We start from the raw sequence: 25686 nt of genomic DNA, 5'->3' as shown, positions 1-25686 counted from the left end.
TTGTGATGGTTTTGATATACTGTAATTTTAGTTTCTGCTTCAAGTAACTTCCGCTGTTGTAACTTAAAACCAAGGAGTTCTGCCTGCTTACTATTTCTTCTTCTTTATGTGGCTTCCTCGATGTGAGGGTACAGTGCCATGTCTCTGCAGTTCCCTCTATCACAAGCTTTCCTCTTGGTCTCAGCGTAGTTATGCGACCTCATCCAGATCCGTATGTCATCAAACCTCATTCTTCCTCTCCTTCCTCTTGATCTTTTTCCCACGATCTTTCCCTTGAGGACTGTCAGTGTTCTTTGTGCAGCTGATCCTGTTACATGTCCAGTCTCATTTTTATTTGAATCATTTCCATTGGTAAAGATCTTGTGTTCTCATTCTATGTAGAACATCAACGTTCCCATTATAAGAATCAATTTTGAATGCCTTTGTGATAATTTTCTAAAGGACCTTTCTGGAGGTCACGACCAAAAAACAATATGCACTTTCTGATTTATTGAGCTTTTCTGTTAGTGCATCTAATGATAATCGAGTAGTAAACTCAATCTTATTGCATTAGCAGTAATACAGATAACTGCAATGAGTGGATTTTTACGCTATTATGGTGAAATGTGTTCCCCTTCACCGAAATCTTCAATCATATAAAAAACAAATTTTCAAAAATTTGTTTTTTATATAATTGTTATGAAAAATCTTCTCTTCATTCCTATTTATGTATTACAATGGTGAAGGGAAAGCAATCAAAGGAAAGTGCAAGTGGTGGTAGTGCCAGGAAATGAAATAAAATTGATTTAGAAATGAAGATGAAAATGATTAAGAAGGAAGCAGGACAAAGTTTGTCATCTACTGCAAGAGAATTAGGTCTTGCTACTTCAACAGTGAATACTATTTTAAAGGACAGTGCATGTATAAAAGAACATTTCAAAGGATCAACGTACTTAAGATCAACAGTGATCACAAAACAGTGTTCAGGTGCTATATCGAAGATGGAACAGCTTTAATAATAGGGATGGAAAATCAGATTCAGAAGCGAGTGCCCCCTGAGTCTAATGACCATTCAAGCAAAAGCAACAAGTATTTATAAAGATATTAAGGATAAATACGGCGAACCCCAACCCAAGTTCGTGGCAAGCAACAGGTGGTTTGGGCGTCTCCGTAGCCAGGTGGGAAGGAGCAGCAGTGCGTAGCACGTGTTTCTTGATTGGACTGGGGTTCGAGCCCGTCACCACCAAATACAGAGGATGCGGAAAGGTCAGGGAATGACCACCGCATATTCCCGGAGCAATATGGCCTTAGTTGCTAATGCTCCTAAAAAACAAATAACAAACAAACAACGGGTGGTTTAATAGGTTCAAGCATCGCGCTGCTTTCCACAATGTTAAAGTATGTGGTGAAATCGCCAGTGCTGATTCTGCAGCTGCAGAGAAATTTTGTGATGTGTTGGAAAAAAATTGATGAAGGCGGCTATTCAACGCAGCAAATTTTTAATGTTGACAAGACTGCTCTGCATTGGAAAAAAATGCCGGATCAAACCTACATTGCCAAAGAGGAAAAGATAATGCCAGGTTTCAAGGCTTCAAAAGATAGAGCCACGCTCTTGCTTGGGGCTAATGCAGCGGGAGATTACAGATTAAAAACACTGCTTGGGTACCATTCTGGAAATCCTCGTGCATTTAAGGGCACAATAAAGCCACCCTACCTGTGCATTTCCGATCAAATCAGAGAGCATGGATAACGATATCTCTCTCTCTCTCTCTCTCTCTCTCTCTCTCTCTCTCTCTCTCTCTCTCTCTCTCTCTCTTTGAGGATTCGTTTAAATGCTGCTTTATTCTCAAGGTTGAAAAATATTGTAAAGACAACGACGTTCCTTTCAAGATTTTGCTTCTATTATATAATGCTCCTGGACATCCTGCGTATCTAGATGATTTCAATTCGAATGTTAGTCATATTCCTACCACCAAACACAACTTCACTCATCCAACCTATGGATCAGGGTGTTATTTCGAATTTAAAAGCATACTATTTATGCACAACATTTGCTCAGGCATTTTCTGCAGTAGATAGTGAAAAAAATTTTACATTAAGAGACCTTACGAAATCTTACGATGTTTACCACACCATATTGCAAAGAACAGCAGCAAAGACTTTTATGCTTATACAAGGGGTGATCATTTAATTCACAGTCCAGTCATCCATTAATAAGTTCTTTTGTAAGGTTGAGCGGCCAACCCCTTCTAAATCTCCACAGCGGCATACTTATCAGCTGAAGACAGCGATTCTGGAAACGATGCTCGACAGGTAAAACACTGACGTTATGCCTGTCTCCTCTCTTTTTTTGTAATTTTATAATTTTTTAAATTGCATACTTTTGTAATTTTTCCTGCGCATGAGATAAAAAATTGAATAAATACAATAAATAATTCTATCCACATGTTCATCGAACATTTCTTTTTTGATTCAGTCAATTCAGCAAGCACAGTTGCAAGTGCTGCACAAGTATGGGGGAAATTCTGACATAGGTAAAATCCGACTTGTATAGCGTTCTGCAGAACGCAACCCTTACATAAGTCGGGGAGTTCCTGTACTGTATTAGGATATTTGATGCTGTGCATGCTTTATTTCTGTCATACAGAATTAGCAATCATCAAACTGGCTGCGCAGTTCTCAAAACACCCTAGGAACAACAAACAGCATACTTTTTCCCAGTTAGCCACATCGTCAGATTTGCAATGCAGGTAATACAGCACATATATGGAGCAAACGTTTTGTGAGATCAACAGTCTCATAAGCAAAATACAAAGAATATATATTTTTAGTAATACTCTAGATTTTCTTGTAAATCATCCCCATACACAAAGCAGAAACTGTCAGAGTGATTCAGACACTTCCTTTGCTTCTGATTAAAAATTAACAATACAGTGCTAAGCAAAACAAAGAATAAACAAACAATATGCAATATGTATGCAGATAAAATGCACACATACACTACAACTGTCTTTCTGTTACTGAAAGAGCGGTGGGAGGCAGACAAGATGAGGCTGAATGTGTTAACCCTTCTCACCATTACGGGAATCTACAAGCAAACATTATTATCTGCAGGTAATAAACACAAGATCAGCGTTATATTTTCTTACAAAAACTATAAAACGATATATGTATTATGAGTGAAGACAAAAACTTGTATAGGTAGAAATTGTGATGCGATATGAAACTAAGAATTATTTTTGAAATCTATGCATAAAAACTGGCAGCAAACAGATGATACATTAGCAATGGAAAAAAATCATGCTGGCCAGTGTAATTATTGAAAACAGTAGGAGTCATAGCACTGAACCATGAGCCATTCCACTAATGAGGACTTTTCTTCTTAGAGTAACATTAGTCTAAGAGGAGTGCCCATTTTTAACCACTGCTTGTTTTCTGCTTTAAAACTATCCCTTTATGCATAGCAGAAACTTTTCCCAATTGCACACTGCTCAAATTTGTATAGCAGTCTTTCATGTGGATGTATCAAAAGCTTTAATGAAATCTAAGGGGCATGTGGGGGGCAAGTGCCCAGTGCCCCTACCCTGAATCCACCACTGGCAGTGATCACAGTATATTAATATGGAATTTAATTAAAGACTATACAGAGAAATATAACTACTGCCAAGGGTAAAGGAGAATACATTTGTTTGCATAACAGTTAATACACTGGTCTCAGACAGTTTTTAAATTCTATGCAGTGACCAACCGATGATGCTACCAACGGCAAATTCTAAATTGAAAGCATTCAGGGAAGTAATTATAGAAGCTACTAGGATTTTTATATCAACTAAGAAATACTGTTCAAGGTTTAGACCTAAGTAGATGTCAGATCAATTGATGAGACTTGTGGCAGAGAAGAAAAATGCATAGGATGTATATAAATTATCAGGTAATACAAAAGCCTATGGTAAATAAAAAATAGTCTGTTATGAAGTCACAAAGGAGGTTAAGGCAAGCTAAGGCAGATTATGAAAAGTCTTTGGAAAATAATGCAAAGAACGGCAGCAAAGACTTCTATGCTTATACAAGGGGTGATCATTTAATTCACAGACTGGTGCAAGATTTTATAGTTACCGCGTGAACTTTCCATAACTTCCGCTAGAGGCACTCTCCCTGATTGCTACTGAGCAGACTGTGTGCACATACCAGTACTCGTCAAGCTAATGTTGCATGACGAGAGTTTTTTTAGCCGCGTGTCAGTGATGATCGTTTTGAAGCAAGTATCATGTCGGACATACAGATTGAACAGCGATATGTGATTCAGTATTGTGTCAGACAGGGCTTAAATGCATCAGAAATAGTTAGAGATGAATGAAGTGCATAGTAATTAGTGTCTTGGTAGGATGGCCATATTCCAGTGTGAAGTGGTTTCTCCATCAAGACAATGCCAGGCTCCATACAGCTAATATTGCGCAGGCAGTGATCACTGCCATAGGTGCCGAGGTTCTGCCACATCCTCCTTATTCATTGCACTTAGTCCTATGTGATTTCTTCCTATTTCCAAATCTGAAAGGCAAGCATTTTGCATCCGACACAACGTTGCTCACAGAGCCACAATGGTAGCACTTCGCAGTCTTTCAAAATATGGCTTGCAAGAAGCATGTAATGCATGGGTATGATGGTGGCGAAAGTGTGTAAAGTGCAGGGGAGGACAGTATTTCTAGAAGGAGAAATCTACAGAAGATTCCAATGATGACAATTAAGATAAGATCTTGCACCAGTCCACGAATTAAATGATCACCCCTTGTATTAACAGTAGAAGGAAGAGATTGAATCACATTGGGCCACAATGTCAATGAGATAAATGGTTGATGACCCCAGTCAGGTTGCATGCAAACTGTATAGGTATTTTACATCTACATTCATATGAAGAATTCTTTAGGGAAGGGGATGCCACAAGTTTATCAAACTAACAGGGAGCAAAATTATTTCATGATGGAAGAGAATGTTGAAGTTTAACATTAAAAAAGGTACCTTGCATGGATAGAATCTATCCAATTATATTAAGGAAGGCAGCAAAGAACATAAGCAAACTTTTGACCATAATTACATGAGTATCCTAGGATTCAGGAATAGTCCCTATGGACTGGAGACATACAAATGTATCTCTAATTCACAAAGTGGGATTACAAAGTGACATGAGTAATTACAGACTTGTTAGCTTAACTTCTGTTCCCAGGAAAATAATGGAGTCACTTGTTAAAGAAGTAATACAGGAATGCAATTATACTGCAGTCAGAGCACACATTTGTTAAAAGGAAGTCTTGTCTGAGCAATCTGACTGGATACTATGATACAGTGACCAAGGAACTGGATGCAAAAAATAATTTTGATATCATATATCTGGATTACAAGAAGGTTTTTGATATTGTTGCACATAAAAGACTGCTGTACAAACTGGAGCAATATGACATCAAGGGAAAGTTACTGCTATGGATAAAGGGATGATTGAGTGGGAGAAGACAATAAGTGGTTATCAATTAGCACTGCTCTTCGTGGACTAATGCTATTAGTGAGTACCCCAAGGTTCAGTGCTGGGCCCATTGTTGTTTTCAATATTTATTAATGATAGTGATGAAGGTATATCAGGCTTAATGTCTAAGTTTTCAGATGATACACAGAACAGCAGGTTGGTTAACGACATTAATCAGGGTGAGCTACTACAACAAGATCTAGCTGGTTGATGAGATGAGAAATGGCTGTTGAAGTTTAACATTGGCAAATTGCGAGGTACTGCATATGGGTAGCAGTAATCTTAGTTTAACATACCAAGATTACTGCATATGGGTAGCAGTAATCTTAGTTTAACATACCAATTGTGGTACTACACCCAAGGTGGTGGAAAATGAAGAACACCTGGGGGTAATTGTGCAGTCAGTTAAAAAGTTCTCTGAGCAGTGCAGACAGGCTGCCAGGACAGCTTATGGTATTTTGTCAATGATATACACAAACGTTTCTAGAAGGGGGGAGGAGGTGATTATCTCTTTGTACAAGGCCTTTATTAGGCTGAATCTTGTGCTATTGTATAAAGGTCTGGAGGCTTTACCTTTAGGATGGATGTAGATCATCTGGAAAGGGTGCTCCTACCATAAAAGACTTCAGTTCTACAAATAGCAGTATTTGGAGCCTACAAAACCTACAGGGAGATCTGATTGGGGTGTTTAAGGCCTTCAATGGATTGAGCAAACTAAAAGTTGATGGCATTCTTCCTCTTGCTGAGACTACACATGAGGCAGAAAAATTTCAAATTGAGGAAGGATGGTTGCAGGATCGATATATGTGGAATTTTTCTTTCAGTCGGTGGGTGGTTGATTGTTGGAACAAACTTCCATGTCTTGTTGTGGAAGTGGGTGGTTTGAATAATTTCAAGGAAGAACTAGACAAATTCTTGGAGAATATAGATAGGGAAAGTGAGTAGGGGTGGGGTTTTTTTTTTTTTGCTGATGCTTTATAAACGCCAGAGCTTGCACTTGGGCATCGCGTGACACAGAGACAACCCCCAAGGCAGAATGCGCTGGTCCCGAAGGAACTAGTAGTTGTTGGTGACTCTATTGTCAGGGAAACGGGGAACATGCTTTGTAAAAAAGATAGGTGGAACAGGACCAGGGTATGTCTGCCAGGGGCAAAGGTTGATGACGTTGTAGAGCGAATATCATCTTTTAAGGGCACAAAAGGTGCTATAGTTGTACACGTTGGCACTAATAATATTAAGAGTAGGAGACCGGCAGAATTACTTAACAAGTACAGGTCACTGTTGAACAAAAGCCGAGAATTAGGGTTGAATTTGAAAGTGTCTGCAATTCTGCCCAGACACGATAGGAGGGAGTATATGATGAGAGCCTTGTCGATCAATTCGGCCCTGGAAAGGTTGTGCAAGGCTCAAGGGGTAGAATTTTTTTCAGCCTGGACTGTACTTGTTAACAGGAGAGATTGCTTCTACAGGGATGGGATACACTTAAATAGAAAGGGTGCAAGAATATTTGCTGATGCTATCGAGGCAGTGTTAGGTGGGTCGGAAAACTGCTAGCTTGGGGGGAGACAAAGACCAATAGATTGACAGTAGCCACTGGCAGAGGTGAAAGAGATTCTTGCACTGCTTCTATTAGAATGAGCAGAAGCCTGAAAAACAAAATGCATGGTATTTCAGAGACTGCTGGGAGCCATTGCGGTACAAATAAACACATGGGTTGTGTTAGGGTAGCTAAGAATAGAAACAGGTGCAGGTATACTTGCGTGTACACCAATGCTAGGAGTTTAGTAAATAAATTAGATGAATTTGAGGTATTGCTCAAAACATCAAAGGCAGATATTGTTGGGATATCAGAGACGTGGTGTCACACAGATATAAGGGATGCAGAACTGCAATTTGGGGAGTACAACGTCTACAGAAAGGATAGACAGGATAGGAAGGGGGAAGGGGTTATGCTATTAGTTAAGAAACACATAAAAACCAAGGAAGTGGAGCCAGTCGACATCGCTGGACAGTGCAGTGTTGAGTCAGTTTGGTGTGACATAAGCATTGGGAGATCAAAATTGAGAGTAGGAGTGTGCTATAGGCCTAATGACTCTGATGAGTATAATAAGGAACTGTACAGGGAAATAGAGTGGGCTAGTAAATCAGAGAGTCTTATAATGGGAGATTTTAATTTCCCAGATATTGACTGGAATTTGGGGGCTGGTTACTCACACACTAGCAGGGCTTTTGTGGATTTATTGGATGATTTTTTTCTACATCAGCATGTTCAGGAGGCAACTAGAGGGAGTAATACTCTTGATTTGATTATCAGCAGTGATTCTTCATGCATTAAGAATCTGCAGATAAATGAACCACTAGGTGGCAGTGATCACAGTGTGCTGAAGTGGGATTTACTGAAAGAGGTAACTACCATTAGGGGTAAAGGGAAGGGTTATTGCTTCCGTAAAGGCGACTACGATGGACTGAGACAGTATTTAAATTCTATACAGTGGGACCAACTGATGATGTTACCAACAGCAAATTCAAAATGGGAAGCATTCAAAGAACGTATCTTGGAAGCTACTAGGCTTTACATACCAACTAAGAAATATTGTTCAAGGTTTAGGCCAAAATGGATGTCAGATGAACTAATGAGGCATATGGCAGAGAAGAAAAATGCATGGGATACTTACAAATTAACACATGACACAAAAGCCTGTGATAGATACAAGTTGATATGCAACCAAGTTACAAAGGAGGTTAGGCAGGCGAAGGCAGATTACGAGAAATCCTTGGCAAGGGATGCAAAGAAAAACAGCAAAGAGTTCTTTACTTATGTAAACTCTAGAAGGAAGGGGATGAATCAGATTGGTCCACTTGATATTGATGGGTCAACTGTTGATGATCCTGCTCAGGTAGCTAACAAACTAAATGAATATTTTGCATCGACATTCACACATGAGGAGTTATTCAGCAAGGGGAATGCCAGAGGTGTATTCAACTCTAGCAGTAAGCTACAGAATCTTGAAATAACTGGGAGTAAAGTGGAGGAGAAACTGTTGAAGATAAACACAAGAAAGGCACCCGGGGTGGATGGGATCTATCCAGTTATATTAAAGGAGGCAGCAAAGGAAGTAAGCAAACCCTTAGCCATAATTATGAGAGCTTCCTTGGACTCAGGGGAGGTACCCATAGACTGGAAATGTGCAAATGTGACCCCAATTCACAAAGGAGGATCAAAGGCTGACACAAGTAACTATAGACCTGTGAGCTTAACTTCTGTTCCAGGAAAATTAATGGAGGCACTGGTTAAAGAAGCACTGCAGGATCATTTAGACAAGACTTCAGTTATAGCTCAGACACAGCATGGTTTTGTTAAGGGGAAGTCTTGCCTGACCAACTTGATTGGATACTATGATGCAGTCACAAAAGAACTGGATGCAGGGAATAACTTTGATATTATATACTTGGATCTTAGAAAGGCTTTTGATACTGTTGCACATGGAAGACTGCTACACAAATTGGAGCAGTGTGATATTGGAGGCAAATTGCTGCTATGGATAAAGGGGTGGTTGAGTGGGAGAAGACAGAGAGTGGTAATCAATGGACACTGCTCATCGTGGACTAATGTTATTAGTGGAGTCCCTCAGGGCTCAGTGTTGGGTCCATTATTGTTTTCTGTATTTATAAATGATATTGATGATGGTATATCAAGCTTAATGTCCAAGTTTGCAGATGATACAAAGTTGGCAGGGTTGTCAAGGACACTACTGACACTACACTGCTGCAACAGGATCTGGAAAGGTTGAGCAGATGGGCTGAGAGGTGGCAAATGAAGTTTAACATTGACAAATGTAAAGTACTACACATGGGAAACAGCAACCCCAGAGCAACGTATCAACTCTGTGGTACTACACTGACAGTGGTAGAGAATGAAAGGGACTTGGGGGTGATTGTGCAGGCAGATATGAAGTTCTCTGAGCAGTGCAGACGGGCTGCAAGAGTAGCTCATGGAGTATTGTCAATGATATACAGGAATTTTTCCAGCAGGGATAAGGAGGTGATTATTCCATTGTACAAGGCAATGGTCAGGCCACACCTAGAGTACTGTATACAGGTCTGGAGGCCTCATTTCAAGAAGGATGTAGAGCTGCTGGAACGAGTACTGAGAAGGGCAACAAGATTAGTGAATGGAACAAAGGGGTGCTCTTACGAAGAAAGGCTTAAGTTTTGCAAATTACAGTGTCTGGAGACTAGGCACCAGCGAGGTGATCTGATAGAGGTGTATAAAGCCTTGAATGGTTTAAGCATGCTCAATGCTGATGGGATTCTTCCTCTAGCTCAGAAAAATCACCTGAGAGGGCATAAATTCAAATTGAGGAAAGACAGATGTAGGATAGACGTGCGGAAATTTGCCTTTAGCCAGCGGGTGGTTGGTTGGTGGAACAGACTGCCATCCCTTGTGGTGGAGGTTGATAGCCTAAATAAGTTTAAGGCTCAGCTGGACAGGTATTTTGAACGAACAGAGGGGTGAAGTGGAAGTGGGTTTTTTTTTTTTTTTTTTTTTGGCTGATGCTGCATAAGCTTGCTTTCTTGCATCAAATGCCTCTACTAATGCTAATAAACTTGCTTTCTAGCATCATTTTCCACTACTACTACTACTAAATGAAGAATAGTATTGCGTAAAGCAAATTTAAGAGGAGTGATTAATGTCATTGAATAAACAATTAAACATTACATCAGACTATGATATTAGAGAATAAGAAAATATGAAGAATTATATATAAAGGGTGAGTAAAGCTATTCTCATAAGAAAAAAGAGTGGAAAAAGCTTAGGTACCACTGAAAGAAAGCTGTATTAATGCTCTGAGATATAACCAAAAGGGAAGCCCCTAAAATATAATTAATAAAGTAACTAAAATAGAATTGAAGGAGTTTCCTTATGCATGGGTAATGCACACACATCATTTCTACTACCAAAGTAGTTTAATGCATCGTTTTAATTATATCTCATATTGTGAAGATACACTGTGCTGCCACTTTATTAGGTACAACTACCTAGTAGTGTGTTGAGCCTCCTTTAGCCTTCAAAACAGCCTGAATTCGTCTAGGCATGGATTGAACAAGATGCTGAAAACATTGTGCAGGAATGGAGTACCATGCAGACGTGAGTGTGTCACACAGTTCCTTGAGATTCGACAGAGGTGTAGGCCTACAGTGAACAGCCCTTTCGAGCTCATCCCAAAGATGTTCAATAGGATTGAGATCCGTGGACTGAGCAGACCACTGCAGCAATCTGTTATTTGGTTTTTAGGAGCATTAGCAACTAAGGCCATATTGCTCTGGGGATATGCGGTGGTCATTCCCTGACCTTTCCGCATCCTCCGTATTTGATGGTCACGGGTTCGAACCCCAGTCTAATCAAGAAGCGTGTGCTACGCACTGTACTCCTGCCCACCTGGCTACGGAGGCGCCTGCAACTTCAGCAAAGAAAAGTTATTGTCATGTTCCTGGAACCATTCCATAGTGATTCCGGCTTTGTGCACCAGCACATTATCCTGTTGGAAGTAACTATCTGACTGAGGATAAACTGTCAACATGGACGGATGCACTTGTTCAACAATGATGTTTAGGTACAATGTGGCATTCAGATGTGAATCTATGGGTATCAAAGGACCCAACGTGTGCCAAGAAAACATTCCCCACACCATAACACTGCACACACCACTTGCATAGTAGTCGTCAGACATGATGGGTCCGTGGATTCATGTTGTTTTCGCCAAATTCTGAGCCTTCCATCAACATGATGCAGCAGGAACTTCGACTCGTCAGACCAAGCAACTGTTTTTCAATCCTCAATAGTCCAGTGCTGGTGTTACCGTGCACACAAGAAGCATGCTCTCTTGTTCTTCATTGATAACAAAGATTCATTGATGTGGCCGTCGGCTGTTATAGCCCATTCACGACAAAGTGCGACTAGTGGTCCATTGCGATATTTTGTTCTGCAAACCAAGGTTGTATTCTGACGTGATGTGCGACATTGTGGCCCGTCTGTTTGCTCGCATAATTCTAGCCATCTTCCTCTGACCTCTCTCTCTCATCAACAAGCGATTTTCTTCCACAGGAGTGCCGTTAAGAGGATGTTTTCTGTTCGTTGCACCATTCTCGATACACCCTTGAAACTGTGGTGCATGAAAAGTACAGGAGAACTGCCGTTTCAGAGATGCTTTGTCCAGCATGTCTTGCGCCTACTACCATGCCACGTTTGAAGTCCGTTAGATCACTCCTTTTCCCATTACTGCCACGGTTTGTACGCTTAACTGATACTAGAAACGTTGTTCTGCTGCATTTATATCCACAACTTGGGTTGTGTGACTTGAAACGTTGTGGGACAAACCATTTGTGTGCACAGCACGGGTGTAACTAATAAAGTGGCAGCACAATTTATGTGAAGATATAATTAAAACAATGCATTAAAACTACCTTGGTAGTTGAAATGATGGTGTGCATTACCCATGCATAAGTAAACCCCTTTATATTCTTAGGCATTTAGCCAAGAAATACCTTTTAAAATAGCCTTACTAAAAATTATTTGATAATTATCATAATAGGATGCACTGAATGGTACATTATCAAAGGCTAACACTATTCAATATATCCAAATAATAAGCAGCAAAAACCATCTGTTTCTATTTGCTACTTGCCAGTAATAGCAGTCCCTAATAATAGGCCAACAAGCCTGAATAATAAAATGTAATAATTTTGATAAAAATCGACACAATTTATATACATAGATATTTTCACAGAAGCAACAAAAAAATTACATTTATTTACATATTTTTAATAATAATAAAAAATAAAAATAAAAACAGCTTTCAAATTAACCTAACTTGGCAACTTTTAAGTTAAACTACTTTAATTATTCAAGTATGATACTACAATTTTGTGATGCTATCTTAGTATACGTGATAGATTCTTTTCAGTTTGCTAAATACATCAAGAAAAAAATATATTTTTCGTTTTAGAGATTTTCAGTCAGTACTGCTGTACACTCCAATACAGTTTTCTTTTATACTCTTTCTTTTAATAGACAGTACTGACCATAAGGTTAAAAGTGGAGTTTAAAACTTCACTAACTGTTGCTGGTATTCAACATACTAGTGCTACAGTTATCAATGGATTGCACACTTCTTTTTTTTATTAAATCGGGGTGGGTGGGCTCAATCTCACAACATGCATATTTGCAGCCACATAGAGCCACAATATTTTACTGTGTGTGCATGCATATATGTATGTGTACATTTATGTATGTATGTATGTATGTTTGGTCTGAGGATTTTTTGTGCATCAACTACTTTTGATTGCATTGCAACAATTCATATACATATCATTCTTATATATTTGTCTGTGCTCACCTAAGTGAGTGCACACTGGTTATTCTACATGTGTTTCCTGAAAAATCTAGTATAACTCATAAGGAATGTCCTATTACATCCACATGAGATCAGATAACTATAACTTTAATTGAAAATGCCTTTAAGAATTGCTTCAGTCTCAGATTTAATCAGAACCCACACCTTTTTGAAACAAGTTATATATGATAAATAAGCCTGTATTTATTGAGCCTCAGTGGCACAGTTGTTCCAGGACTGCAAGGTGGCAGGGATCCTAGAACAGTGTAATTACTGTTTGTCCAGAGATTCCAACCTTATTTTCAGGGACTTTAAAAATACATGTATCAGGCCAGCAAACTAGGTAAATGCAGCATTAAATGTTTTATTTGGTTTTTAGGAGCATTAGCAACTAAGGCCATATTGCTCCGGGGATATGCAGTGGTCATTTCCTGACCTTTCCGCATCTTCCGTATTTGGTGGTCACGGGCTCGAGCCCCGGTCTGATCAAGAAGCGTATGCTACGCACTGCTGCTCCTGCCCACCTGGCTATGGAGGTGCCAAAGCAGCATTAATGGTAAACCCACTGTAATGTCATGGAATACTGTGTTCATTTGTGTGAGGAGTGTCTGGTGCCAACATGAAAGTTTATGGGTCACATGTAAAATACGTGCACGGAAATTGTGCAACAATAAATATCATAAAATTGAAAAACAGTCTTCGGATGGAGAAATTGAAGATATGCTAGTTATATAAACACAAAGCTGATACTGTGAATGCATATATGCACATGCCTGCTTTCAGTGTGATAATGTAAAATGTGCGTCCGGATTCATTCTTTAATTAGGAACATATGGAAAAATTTAATAATTAAAGATTAATAAATACACTATACTAAAAGTATCTGGCCACCCCTTGGATTTGGAAATGGCATTTACAAAATGCATTTATAAACCAAATGTATTCATGTTAGAAACAAGCAGATCAATAAAATATAGTAGGTGGGTTAAGGCACTGAGCTTAGTGACTTTCAATGAGGAGTCATCACAGAATGATATGTTAACAATCAATCTGTTCATGTTGGTTCAGCAAAAAACTGCAATGTTCTAGATGAACAGTAGCTGAATAACCACCAAATAAAAAATGTCACAGGGCTACTACAGCCAGGAAACATTTGGATCCTTTGGTGAATGAGCCAGGAAACATTTGGAAAATCCTTTAGTGAATCCTTTGAATTCTTTATTGAAAAAATTATTTACTGCTTTTTAAAAAAATTATTCCAAGAAAAAACGCATGATTTACCCATGGGTAAATCATGTGATACTTTAGCTATAACGTATCACATATAAATATGATCTGAGATGAGAGTAAAGTACACAGCTCAGTTTAAACTACAGCACATAAATCCATAACTGAGCCTAGTATTCAAGACCAGATTTACCAAGGTACATATGCTCCAGGGTACCCTATATCAACAAGATTTCTGTTAGCCCATGACTCCTCTGTGACCGTACTTGAGGATCATTACAAGGGCGTTCACCAGTGCCCCATATCATTTAAATCGAGCATTGCTTTTATTTATTACTAGTGACATGAAGTCAGAGGGCATAAAAAAAAGAAAAAAAAAAATCAATATTATTAGTTTCATTTTATTCTAGCACACCAAGAGTAGTACAGAGACAAGCCGTGCAAAGAATGCAGTCACTAAATATAACTAAATATTTTACACACACTTCAGCCACCTAATAAAATATAAATCATGCAAATATGATACTAAGCGTGCATGTATATATGAATTGTTAAGTTGTGGCCAATAGTAAAGATACAGAGTGCACTTGAGTCACCATGGTTCAAGCCATCATGACTACCAAATACAGTGATTTTTATTGTATTCTCTCTATCTTGTGCATTCCTGACTTTGTAGTCATCCTGGAGTGTAAACAGAAAATAGACATCTTTGTACTAATATTATAATGACTGAATTAAAAAAAAAAAAAAAAAACACCACTGTGACAGAAAATTTATTCCAATGATCTACAACTCTGCTTGAAAGTAAACTTCATTAGATGCAACATCCTGATATCCTCCCAAAATTTTGTAACTGTGACATTTAGTTCTGTCTTCTGCCAGTAAAGATATACTTCATTCATTCTATCAATCCCTTCCAGTGCCTTATATACCTCTACCAGGTATTTTTTATAACCAAGAGAAATAGGGGGGGGGGGGTTACAAGCACAGTCCTTGATTATAACTAAAATATAAATAGAATAGATAAGGGACCTGAACTATAAACAAGATTATAGAAGACAGAAAACTGCCAGAAACAAGAAGCTGCTAATGCTTTTCAGCCCATAATTGTCAAAATACCATAGAATGAAATGAGAAAATACAGCCAGCAAACAGAGGTTAGATTAGCATTAGTAGAGGCATTTGATGCAAGAAAGCAAGCTTATGCAGCATCAGCCAAAAAAAAAAAAAATTAAAAAAAAAAAACCCTTCCACTTCACCCCTCCATTCGTTCGAAATACCTGTCCACCTGAGCCTTAAATTTATTTAGGCTATCAACTTCCACAACAAGAGATGGAAGTTTGTTCCACCAACCAACTGCCCGCTGGCTAAAGGCAAATTTCTGCCCATCTATCCTACATCTGTCTTTCCTCAATTTGAATTTATGCCCTCTCAGGTGATTATTCTGAGCAAGAGGAAGAATCCCTTCAGCATTGAGCATGCTCAAACCATTCAAGGCTTTATACACCTCTATCAGATCACCTCGCCTGTGCCTAGTCTCCAGACACTGTAAATTGCAAAACTTAAGCCTTTCTTCATAAGGGCAACCCTTTGTTCCATTCACTAATCTTGTTGCCCTTCTCTGTACTCGTTCCAGCAGCTCTACATCCTTCTTGAAATGAGGCCTTCAGGCCTGTATACAGTACTCTAGGTGTGGCCTGACCATTGCCTTATACAAGGGAATAATCACCTCCTTATCCCTGCTAGAAAAATTCCTATATATCATTGACAATACTCCATGAGCTACTCTTGCAGCCCGTCTGCACTGCTCAGAGAACTTCATATCTGCCTGAACAACCACCCCCAGGTCCCTTTCATTCTCTACCACTGTCAGTGTAGTACCACAGAATTGATATGTTGCTATGGGGTTGCTGTTTCCCATATGTAGTACTTTACATTTGTCAATGTTAAACTTCATTTGCCACCTCTCAGCCCATCTGCTCAACCTTTCCAGATCCTGTTGCAGCAGTATAGTGTCAGTAGTGTCCTTGACAACCCTGCCAACCTTCGTATCGTCTGCAAACTTGGACATTAAGCTTGATATACCATCATCAATATCATTTATAAATACAGAAAACAATAATGGACCCAATACTGAACCCTGAGGGACTCCACTAATAACATTAGTCCACGATGAGCAGTGTCCATTGATTACCACTCTGTCTTCTCCCCCTCAACCACCCCTTTATCCATAGCAGCAATTTGCCTCCAATGCCACACTGCTCCAATTTGTGCAGCAGTCTTCCATGTGCAACAGTATCAAAAGCCTTTCTAAGTTCCAAGTATATAATATCAAAGTTATTCCCTGCATCCAGTTCTTTTGTGACTGCATCATAGTATCCAATGAAATTGGTCAGGCAAGACTTCCCCTTAACAAAACCATGCTGTGTCCGAGCTATAACTGAAGTCTTGTCTAGATGATCCTGCAGTACTTCTTTAACCAGTGCCCCATTAATTTTCCAGGAACAGAAGTTAAACTCACAGGTCTATAATTACTTGTGTCAGCCTTTGATCCTCCTTTGTGAATTGGAGTCACATTTGCACATCTCCAGTCCATGGGTACTTCCCCTGAGTCTAAGGAAGCTCTCATAATTATGGCTAAGGGTTTGCTTACTTCCTTTGCTGCCTCCTTTAATATAACTGGATAGATCCCATCTGCCCCAGGTGCCTTTCTTGTGTTTATCTTCAACAATTTCTCCTCCACTTTACTCTCAGTTATTACAAGATTCTCTAGCTTACTGCCAGAGTTGAATACACCTCTGGCATTCCCCTCGCTGGATAACTCCTCATGTGTGAATGTCGATGCAAAATATTCATTTAGTTTGTTAGCTACCTGAGCAGGATCATCAACAGTTGACCCATCGATATCAAGTGGACCAATCTGATTCATCCCCTGTCTTCTATAGTTTACATAAGTAAAGAACTCTTTGCTGTTTTTCTTTGCATCCCTTGCCAAAGATTTCTCATAATCTGGTGTTGCTGGAACAAAAAAGTTCAAGCAATACCACCTCCATCATGCAGTACGATTGATGTCTTTAGAGGTTATGATGGACATCACAGTGAGATCCAATCTTCCTTACATTTTGAAGGTACAGCTCTAAAATGGTGTTCACTGGCCAGCTACTAGGTAGTCCACTGGAATGAACCTATTGTTAATTCTCTAGGCGGCTTCCAGTTCACCTAGTATATAATCCTGCTACGACTACTCTGCCAGATAGTGACAGAAGGAAATCTGAGTAGTATGTATGGGGGGGGGGAATGTCGAGGGCACATTATGTCAAAGAATTGGGTATATTCTTACCACGAGTGCATCATATCCAAATATTTCATTACATCATACAGCATATCCCTGCCACCTTTTCTTACTTCTGAATACGCCATGAACTGATAAACTAATAGAACAAACTTATCTGTGAAAAGATCTAAACCTCTCAAACACATTTCTCATTCATTTGACAAATATACATGGTCTCAGTTCTAATTTTAATGATGTCTATTTCCACTTCATCTACCAAACCCCATGTACTTTTTTTCTGATGGAATCCCACTTATCAGTTGATTCAACCACTGCTCATCTGAGTTGTTTGAATTATTCGCTGTATGATTCTTTTCGCTTCAACTGTAGCAATTATACATATATCCATTCTAATATTTCCTGTCAGAGACAGTAATTTGGAATCTCCTCTTTTCCATATTCTCTGGCTTAAAATCTCTTTATCACATTCTGTCAAATTAATCTATTGCCTCTATCATTCTCCCAACACCACTAATCACTTAGAACTCTTTGACTACCTCTCTTTGAAACTTGACTTCCTCCAGTCCAACTTTACTAACAATGAGGTAAATTTCCCTTGGTGATTTTAATGTCCACAACTCCAACTGGCTTACATTTTCTAGTCATACAGGTCCAGCTGGTTGAGATGCTCAGGCTTTTGCAAATACCAATGATCTCACACATGGCCAACACGCTTGATCTTTTTCTCACAAACAACCCTTCTAAGTACACGGTCAAGATGAGTGATCCTCTAGTCATAACTTAATGATGATCTCTTCTCCAATGGAGCCTTTCTCTTGTGGCCATTCTCAACCTTGTGTTGTTTGGCATTACAAGAATGCAAAATAGGATGATCTGCGAGATTTCTTTTCTTCTTTTCCTTGGTTGGATTACTGTTTCAAATCTCATGTCAACATTTGCTCAGATCGTGCCAGTGAAATTATTCTTGTAGGGATGAAATCCTTTATTTCACACTCCACCTTAAAATCTCAACCTTTATTTAAACCATGGTTTTCCAATAAACATGCTAAGGCTGTTCAAGAGAAGAATGTTGCATATCACATTTGGCTTGGGTCCAAATCTCCAGATTCTTTTTCTATCTACACCAAAGCTCGCAACAACTGTAAAGCAGTTATTAATCAGTCCAAATCATATTTTAAACAGGCTAAGAGTATAAAACTTGCTTCTTGTCCAAATGGTAGCCAAACATTCTAGTCCCTTGCCAAAGTTATTGGCCACAACTTTTGCCCATCTTTATATAACCACCTCTGTAAAAACGAGATTGTTCTATTGCTACTTCAGCCAATGATAAAGCTGACCTGCTAGCATCCTATCCTATTTTTTTTTTCAACTCTTATATTAATGATCTTCATTTGTTTGTTTGTTATTTGGTTTTTAGGAGCATTAGCAACTAAGGCCATATTGCTCCAGGATATGCGGTGGTCATTCCCTGACCTTTCCGCATCCTCCGTATTTGGTGGTGACTGGCTCGAACCCCGGTCTAATCGAGAAGCGTGTGCTACGCACTGCTGCTCCTTCCCACCTGGCTACGGAGTCGCCTATGATCTTGGTAAACCACCTCCCACCATTCCCAGTACGCTCCATTCAAAGCCTCCTGTGGTCTTCCATCAAAAGGATTTTAATCAATCTTGATGCTAAGAAAGCTCCAAGTCCTGATGGTATTTCTTCACTTGTTCTCAAAACCTGAACTTACTCCTGTTCCATGTCACCTTTTTTCACTTTCTTATTCCAATGGTGTTTTACCTTCTGCTTAGAAATTTGCTCATATCCTGCCAGTTCCTAAAAAGGATGACAAATCCCTCCCATCTAATTATCATCCCACTGGATTTACTTCTACTCTTTCTATAGTAATGGTGAAATCAATTAACTACCAACTCAAACTATCTAGAAACCTTCCATCTGATCAACCATCAATGTCGATCCAATGGTGATATTCTGGCTTATGTTACTCATCTATAGATGAATTCAATGGAAAAGTTTGGTGAAACTCAAGCAGTTGCTCTTGACATTTCAAAGGCAAAGGATTTTGATTGTGTTTGGCATAAACATCTTTTAAATAAGCTTCCGTCTTATGGTTTGCCAATTGTTTTTTGTAACTGGGATCCAGTTTGTATCTAGTTTTCTCTCTGACCACTCACTGCGAGTGATGGTAGATGGCTTTCTATCTTCTAACTTCTCCACTAATGTTGGTGTTCCCCAAGGTTCAATACTTTCTCCCACTATTTTCCTCTTGTATATTAATGACCTTCTTCCATTGATTGGAAATCCTATCCATAGTTTTGCTGATGATAGTACATTGCATTCCGCCTTCCAGTTTGAGAAACCTTGCCCTGCACAAACAGCTTCAACTTATCGAATATCTCAAATATCGAACACCAGTCTTTTGGTGTTCGTAGGCCCTAGGTACCCTTCACTGCATTACACAGAAATCTAATTTTCAGAGAAATTGAAAACCATTTCTATAAATGTAGTTTTGAAATTATTCCACAATGCTTATTCCAGCATTAACTTACTCACAGTACGAACTTTGTTGATACTACTAATGATTTTACAAACAGAAAAAAGCTGAAGAAAACATTTATCTCAGAAATCTGTGTTTAAAAATTATTTGTAGAATTTCATCGTTAGAATAAAATTGTTGAATTCTCTTTGAATTATATTTTTTTGGTCCTTTTTTTTTTTTTTTTTTTATAGACCCTAAAACTTCACAGACTGTTACCTGACAAGAGGATACTGAAAGGAATACTTTCCACCAGGACTGTGCAATGGCAACTGGGGGCCTAAGTGAATGGTTGGTTTTGGGAGGTTCCCTTTCTTTTGTTAATATTATAATCATTTAAGAAATGTTTATGGGGGTCCCCCTTCTGTGCTGGAACCCAAGTGCATCACAGCCTGTGCACCCCACCCTTTGCATAACCCTGCTTTACACAAAATGATCAGACCAGCCATGCTAAAACAGAGATAAACAAGAGGAGCTGCGCTGCAGAGTTAATAATGCTAAAGTGGATGGAATAATGAGAAATGAAAGAACTAGGAATTAACGTATCAGAGGAAGTTTAAAAGGGGCACTGAAGCAGAAGACAATCATGGCCATAAGACATCACCATATGATGCCTGTAAAATTCACATATTCCATAGTTGGTCTTATATCTCATTTCTACCTGAGAATCACCAATTGCTACCATATCTAAAGGTCACATTAAAGATATTTCCTGTGGTAGAAGAATGGAGGGGATCAAAGATATATGGCAGGATACAATTAAAAAAAAAATACAGAAGAGTAAAATGTGACAGAGAAGCAGGCTTTAAACAGAAAGTAATGGGGACAAAGAAAACTTGTAAGATTGACTCCAAAATATGTGATAGTGATCTAAAGAAGAAATAAAAATGCTGTTATGCTGTTTGTGCTCAACCTTCTCACAATTTTTTTTTTACAAATATCATTGGGTGAAATGGCATTACTTAATACGAGCAAAATAATGCAAGAAAACAAACTTATACAGCATAAGCCATTAAAAAAAACTAACTTAATTTGTCCATCTCTTCTAATAATCTGTCTAATTTTTTTTTAATTTATTCAACTGCCTACTTCAACAGTACACTACATGAAAGTTTATTCTAACAATCAATTACTCTTTGGGTGAAAATAAATTTCCACACAATCATCACTTTCCAGTTCAAATTTACATTCCATTATATATATGTATATTCAGACCAAGAATAAGGATGCCATCAGTTTATTCAACCAATTTAAAGCTTTAAACACCTCAATCAGGTCTCTTCACAGAACTCAAGTCTTTCTTGGTAAGAGTACCTTTCCAGGCCCACAAATAATTATATTCTTTTTCTCTGCACCTTTTCCAACAGATCTACAACTTTCCTAAAATGAAGTTTCAAAACCTGTATACAGTACTGAAGGTGAAGCCTAACAACTGTTTTATATAATGAGATAATCACCTCTTTGTCCCTACTGGCAACGTTCCTGTATATCATTTAAGAACTCCTCACAAGCTGTCATAGTTACCTATCTGCACCTTCACAGTGAACTTCATATCCAACTACCAAACTTGTATATTATTCTAATATTATTTGTGGAAACAGCACTACAAAGAGGCCACTGGTGTGCCAAAATGAAATGCTATTGTGTATAATAAACATTTTTATTATTTGTTGCTACCCCTAGCTTTTATCTATAAGAAACCTATAGTCAGTAACCATGATGCCCGATTCTACGTCATGGTTGCCAGAGGTAGTTGAACTAGAATACACTAGTCAACATTATATTATTGCCCCAGGGGCTCATATCTGGTGAGAATGGGCTTGGCACATTCAGGGTTCTGAGCTGGATATCATTATTCTTCTCTTTCTTGGCGATTCCCTTCCACTTTCGACTCTCTCTCTCTCTCTCTCTCTCTCTCTCTCTCTCTCTCTCTCAGGGTAACTTGGGAATTTTTTTTTTTTTTTTCTAAAAACACATCAAACGATCCCAACTCCAACATCACAAATACATCACCAAATATCATAAAAACAAACCAGAATGTAAACAAATTCTGTCAGAATGTTTTGTAATCATCATAATCAAAAGAAAATAAATAAACATTTCTATATTATTATCATTATGTATCTCTATTTTATTATGCTTTCCACAAGGATATTTAGGTTCCAACTGTTACAGTCGCACATTATACATTCTAAATATCTTACCCTGGCTGTATTAGTTTCTACTCAGCGTTAAAAACTGACCGTGTTATTTTACTCACACCAGAGAGGAGGTATTTGAACCACTTTTAAAGTACAGCAATACCTAGCTTAGCACAGCTTCAAACAGCACGGGTTTTACTATAACATGGTTTTCAATTAAGTTTAAGTCGAAAATTTATTGTACATATTAAAACTCATTCAATAGCCTAGACAGGTACATATATACTGCGTTGTCGTAGCCAGATACTATACATATATGCTGCGGTGCCAACTATTGTCTACCATGCACATGATATTTTAGCTCCCTTCAGGCAGTCAGCTGCAATGTGCAACAGTTTCAGTATTCTTAATTCCATCCCAACGAGACGACATAATAGTTTTTCAAACTTTTCATTTCAAAATTAATTTTTTACCCCTTTAAATACAATCGAAAATATATCTGAATCTTGGCTAGGAATCACTGCCAACAACATGAGTTCTGTTCGTCAGCATTTTTTGCCCCATTTGGTAAATGATTTCACTTGTTTTGAATCGCAAGTTCGGATAATTTCTGAAGACATCGTGAAGGTCGGAAAAGACTTGGGATTCGAAACTTTGGACACTGCCAATGTACGTGACTACACTGACTCACATGCAAATTACTTAGATGGTGCAACTCTCCTTGAAATTGATGAGCAAACTGCATATGCAGAGGAGGAAAACGATTCTGAAGTGGATAACACTGAAGTGCCACCAAAACAATTTTCAACAGAAGAACTGGAGAAAGTTTTTTTTTGGGGGGGGGGGTTGACGTGGCCTGCGAGGCGATTAAGAATGGAGATCCAAATGTTGAACGTAGCATCGAGATATGGCAAATTTTACAAGATGGGATTCAATGCTACAAAGATGTGTACGCCGAGAAAAAGAAGATATGGCTTCACCAGACTTCATTATTGAAATACCTAAATAAACAACCGCTTTTTTCTCATCACTCATGATGTTACCTTTTCATTAATAAAATTTTTGCAATATTTTTTTAAAATTTCAAATCCTTTTAATTGGCTATCAAGTGCAAATTGTTTATAGATTTATTATAATTTGTTTGTATACTGTTTTTCTGGTATGCATTCAATTAAAACCCATTATAATTATACCTCAATCAGCGGCTTCACATAACACGGAATAGTTTTTGTTTTACAGCTGCATAGGAAAAATTCTAAATTTAATATTCTATGATAAAGACCAAAAAAAAAAAAAAAAACAATACATGTAAAAGATCATCTAATAATTCAAACCATGGACTCGCCTAGTTGGGTGGTTTCACTGTTTCACCCCCCCCCACCACGCAAAAAGCCTCGATCAAAAAATAATAATAAATATATACAATAATAAAAAATAAATATATAGGAATTTTCTCTTGGTCAGGGCAGCAGCTGTAATCCTCAGCCCGCCAACACAGAAATATCCTAGGTGTGCTATTAAACTTGTACAATAAGAAAAATTAATTATACTTATGTACTTTAGCATTAAATTTTTAGATAAAATTTTTGATAGCAACTTTCATTTAAGTCAGTATAAATGATTGTTTGAAATCACAATTAAAAGTTCAATCACCATTACCCACATATCTGTTAGCCTACTGGTTCAAACGCAAAACACAGTTTAAATACCATACCACATAATAAGTTTATAAACATTAGGGATGTTGTATAAACGCTTATTACTGACAAAGGTTCAATAGGATTGTCACAATAATTCCAATATTCTTCGTTTCATAAAGTCAATCAGAGTAATAATTTATTTCAGTTTCAAACTGAAAGTAAATAAGTGAAATAGCCACTTACAAAGTGAAAATATAGAATTGAACATGAAACGACTACAACTTTGTGTAGTTTCATTTGTGCTTTGGTCCAGAGCATAACGAAGATATACATATATGTCAGCAGAAATATATATATATATCGATGCACATAAATTTATTAAAATTAAAAATGATTTCGCAAGAAACTTATGTAAAGAAATTTATTTTGCTTACTTATTCCATCATAATCTGGCTTTGGGGGTACAGGAGGATTTTTCTTCACACCAAATCCAAAGTGTTTTAATAGCTTAGACATTTCAAAGCAGACGACTGTCCGAAACTACAGCTGTGCAAGACTTGGATTAAACATTCACCAACTATAAGAAAAGTTCCTGAAAATAATCTCTGTGGAGATATTAAAAGTGAGGCATGTCAGCCCGTAATCAATGTTATTGAGTCATTGTAAGGCCTGTACACGTGTTGGATGTTACACTGTACAGCTCAACAAGCTTTAACATCACCGCACTGAGACGCGGAAGAGTTTTTTCGCTGTCAAAAGGTCATTTGATCACAGAAAGAGGAGTAGTATCTTCCGGTTGTTTACACCACTGTGCAGTTTAATCACACTAGATGGCGTAAGAAAACAGAGCATCAGGTTCCGAAATAAAAATTTCAAAAAATAAAATGAAGAATATAAAAAAAAAAAGAACAAAGAAGGTCACCAGTTGCGTTCACTGCAGTACTCCAAATATGAAAACCGTAATCTCTAGAAATCAGAATACTTTGACACGGAATGCTTTTATAGAACTGTAAAGCGTTGGCATTTTGAATATCCCTTCGTATTTTTAAGAATACTTACATAGTAATGTTGCAGTGATTTCCATTATATAAAAAAAAAGCCATTCAAATACCAATCTTTACAGTCACTTGCAGCAAATTTTATGATATAAAAACTTAGGTCACTTAGGTCTGTGTATTCAGACATGTGAAGCCGTACGTATGACGTAATGTGACGTTAAGCATGTGATGTAATATCATAGCTTCATGTTTCGCTTGTTGCTGATATAGCTACATTATTTCCAGTAATGAAGCATTTTACACATTTTAGAGCGTTAAACACATCTATTTGGTATATATAAATTAAAAATTAGTACCACATTCAAAATTAGACAAGTCATTCTTCAATGGTTGTTAACTGTTGTACTGCTACACTGAAGAGCCCACAAGAAAATTTCGATGAGAACTTTCTTATCGAAATTTCTCACATGTACGCTGGGAGGGCGGATCAGATGAGCTACAAAAATATTAGGTGACCAAAGAAGTTTGTGCAGTTTTCTCTTTTTTTTTGTGCAAAAAAATATATAATGTGGAAGCCACTGTAGATGGTAATAAGCAATCGAAGAACTTCGAAAGAACAAGTGACCGGTGACCCGTTATCCTTCATAAGACCCAAGTAATATGGGATTTGGGAGATCATCTTTAGATGGGGCCTCCAAATTCCATTTTCAATTCCAAATTCCATTCCAAGCCAGTCTTTAGTTTTTCAATTAACTCAACTATTTAAGGAAGAACTAAATATAAAATTTCATCAAAATTGGTATGGTAAAAACATTTTTGAAAAAAAACGTAATTTTAAAATTAAGCATCAAGTTAAGTTCAATGGAAGTTCAGTTTCCGATAAAAATCACTTAAAAATATTAGTAAAAAACGGCAATGAGTTTTTGAAATGAAACAGTGATTTTTGGGTCCCTTCTGA

The 25686-nt window shown here is 37.9% G+C and overlaps 1 protein-coding gene across 2 annotated transcripts in view; it reads right to left on the bottom strand.

Annotated features, from left to right (window-relative positions):
- LOC150089225 (uncharacterized) overlaps positions 1–25686 on the bottom strand; it is an 820044-nt gene that overhangs the window by 759963 nt on the left and 34395 nt on the right. The window contains exon 1 of one of the 2 annotated variants that reach the window (XM_090390382.1): positions 24165–24468. The exons of the other annotated variant lie outside the window; for it this stretch is intronic. Within the exon in view, the coding sequence (XP_090246508.1) occupies positions 24165–24246 (82 nt within the window). The 5' untranslated portion in view covers positions 24247–24468. Of the gene's footprint in view, positions 1–24164; positions 24469–25686 lie in introns of those variants that run through there. 2 annotated transcript variants of the gene reach the window in all.

This window comes from Mastigoproctus giganteus, chromosome 2 (assembly GCF_048544385.1).
Source record: "Mastigoproctus giganteus isolate SK-2022 chromosome 2, ASM4854438v1, whole genome shotgun sequence".
Lineage (NCBI taxonomy): Eukaryota > Metazoa > Arthropoda > Arachnida > Uropygi > Thelyphonidae > Mastigoproctus > Mastigoproctus giganteus.
This window is presented reverse-complemented; position numbering and strand designations above follow the sequence as displayed.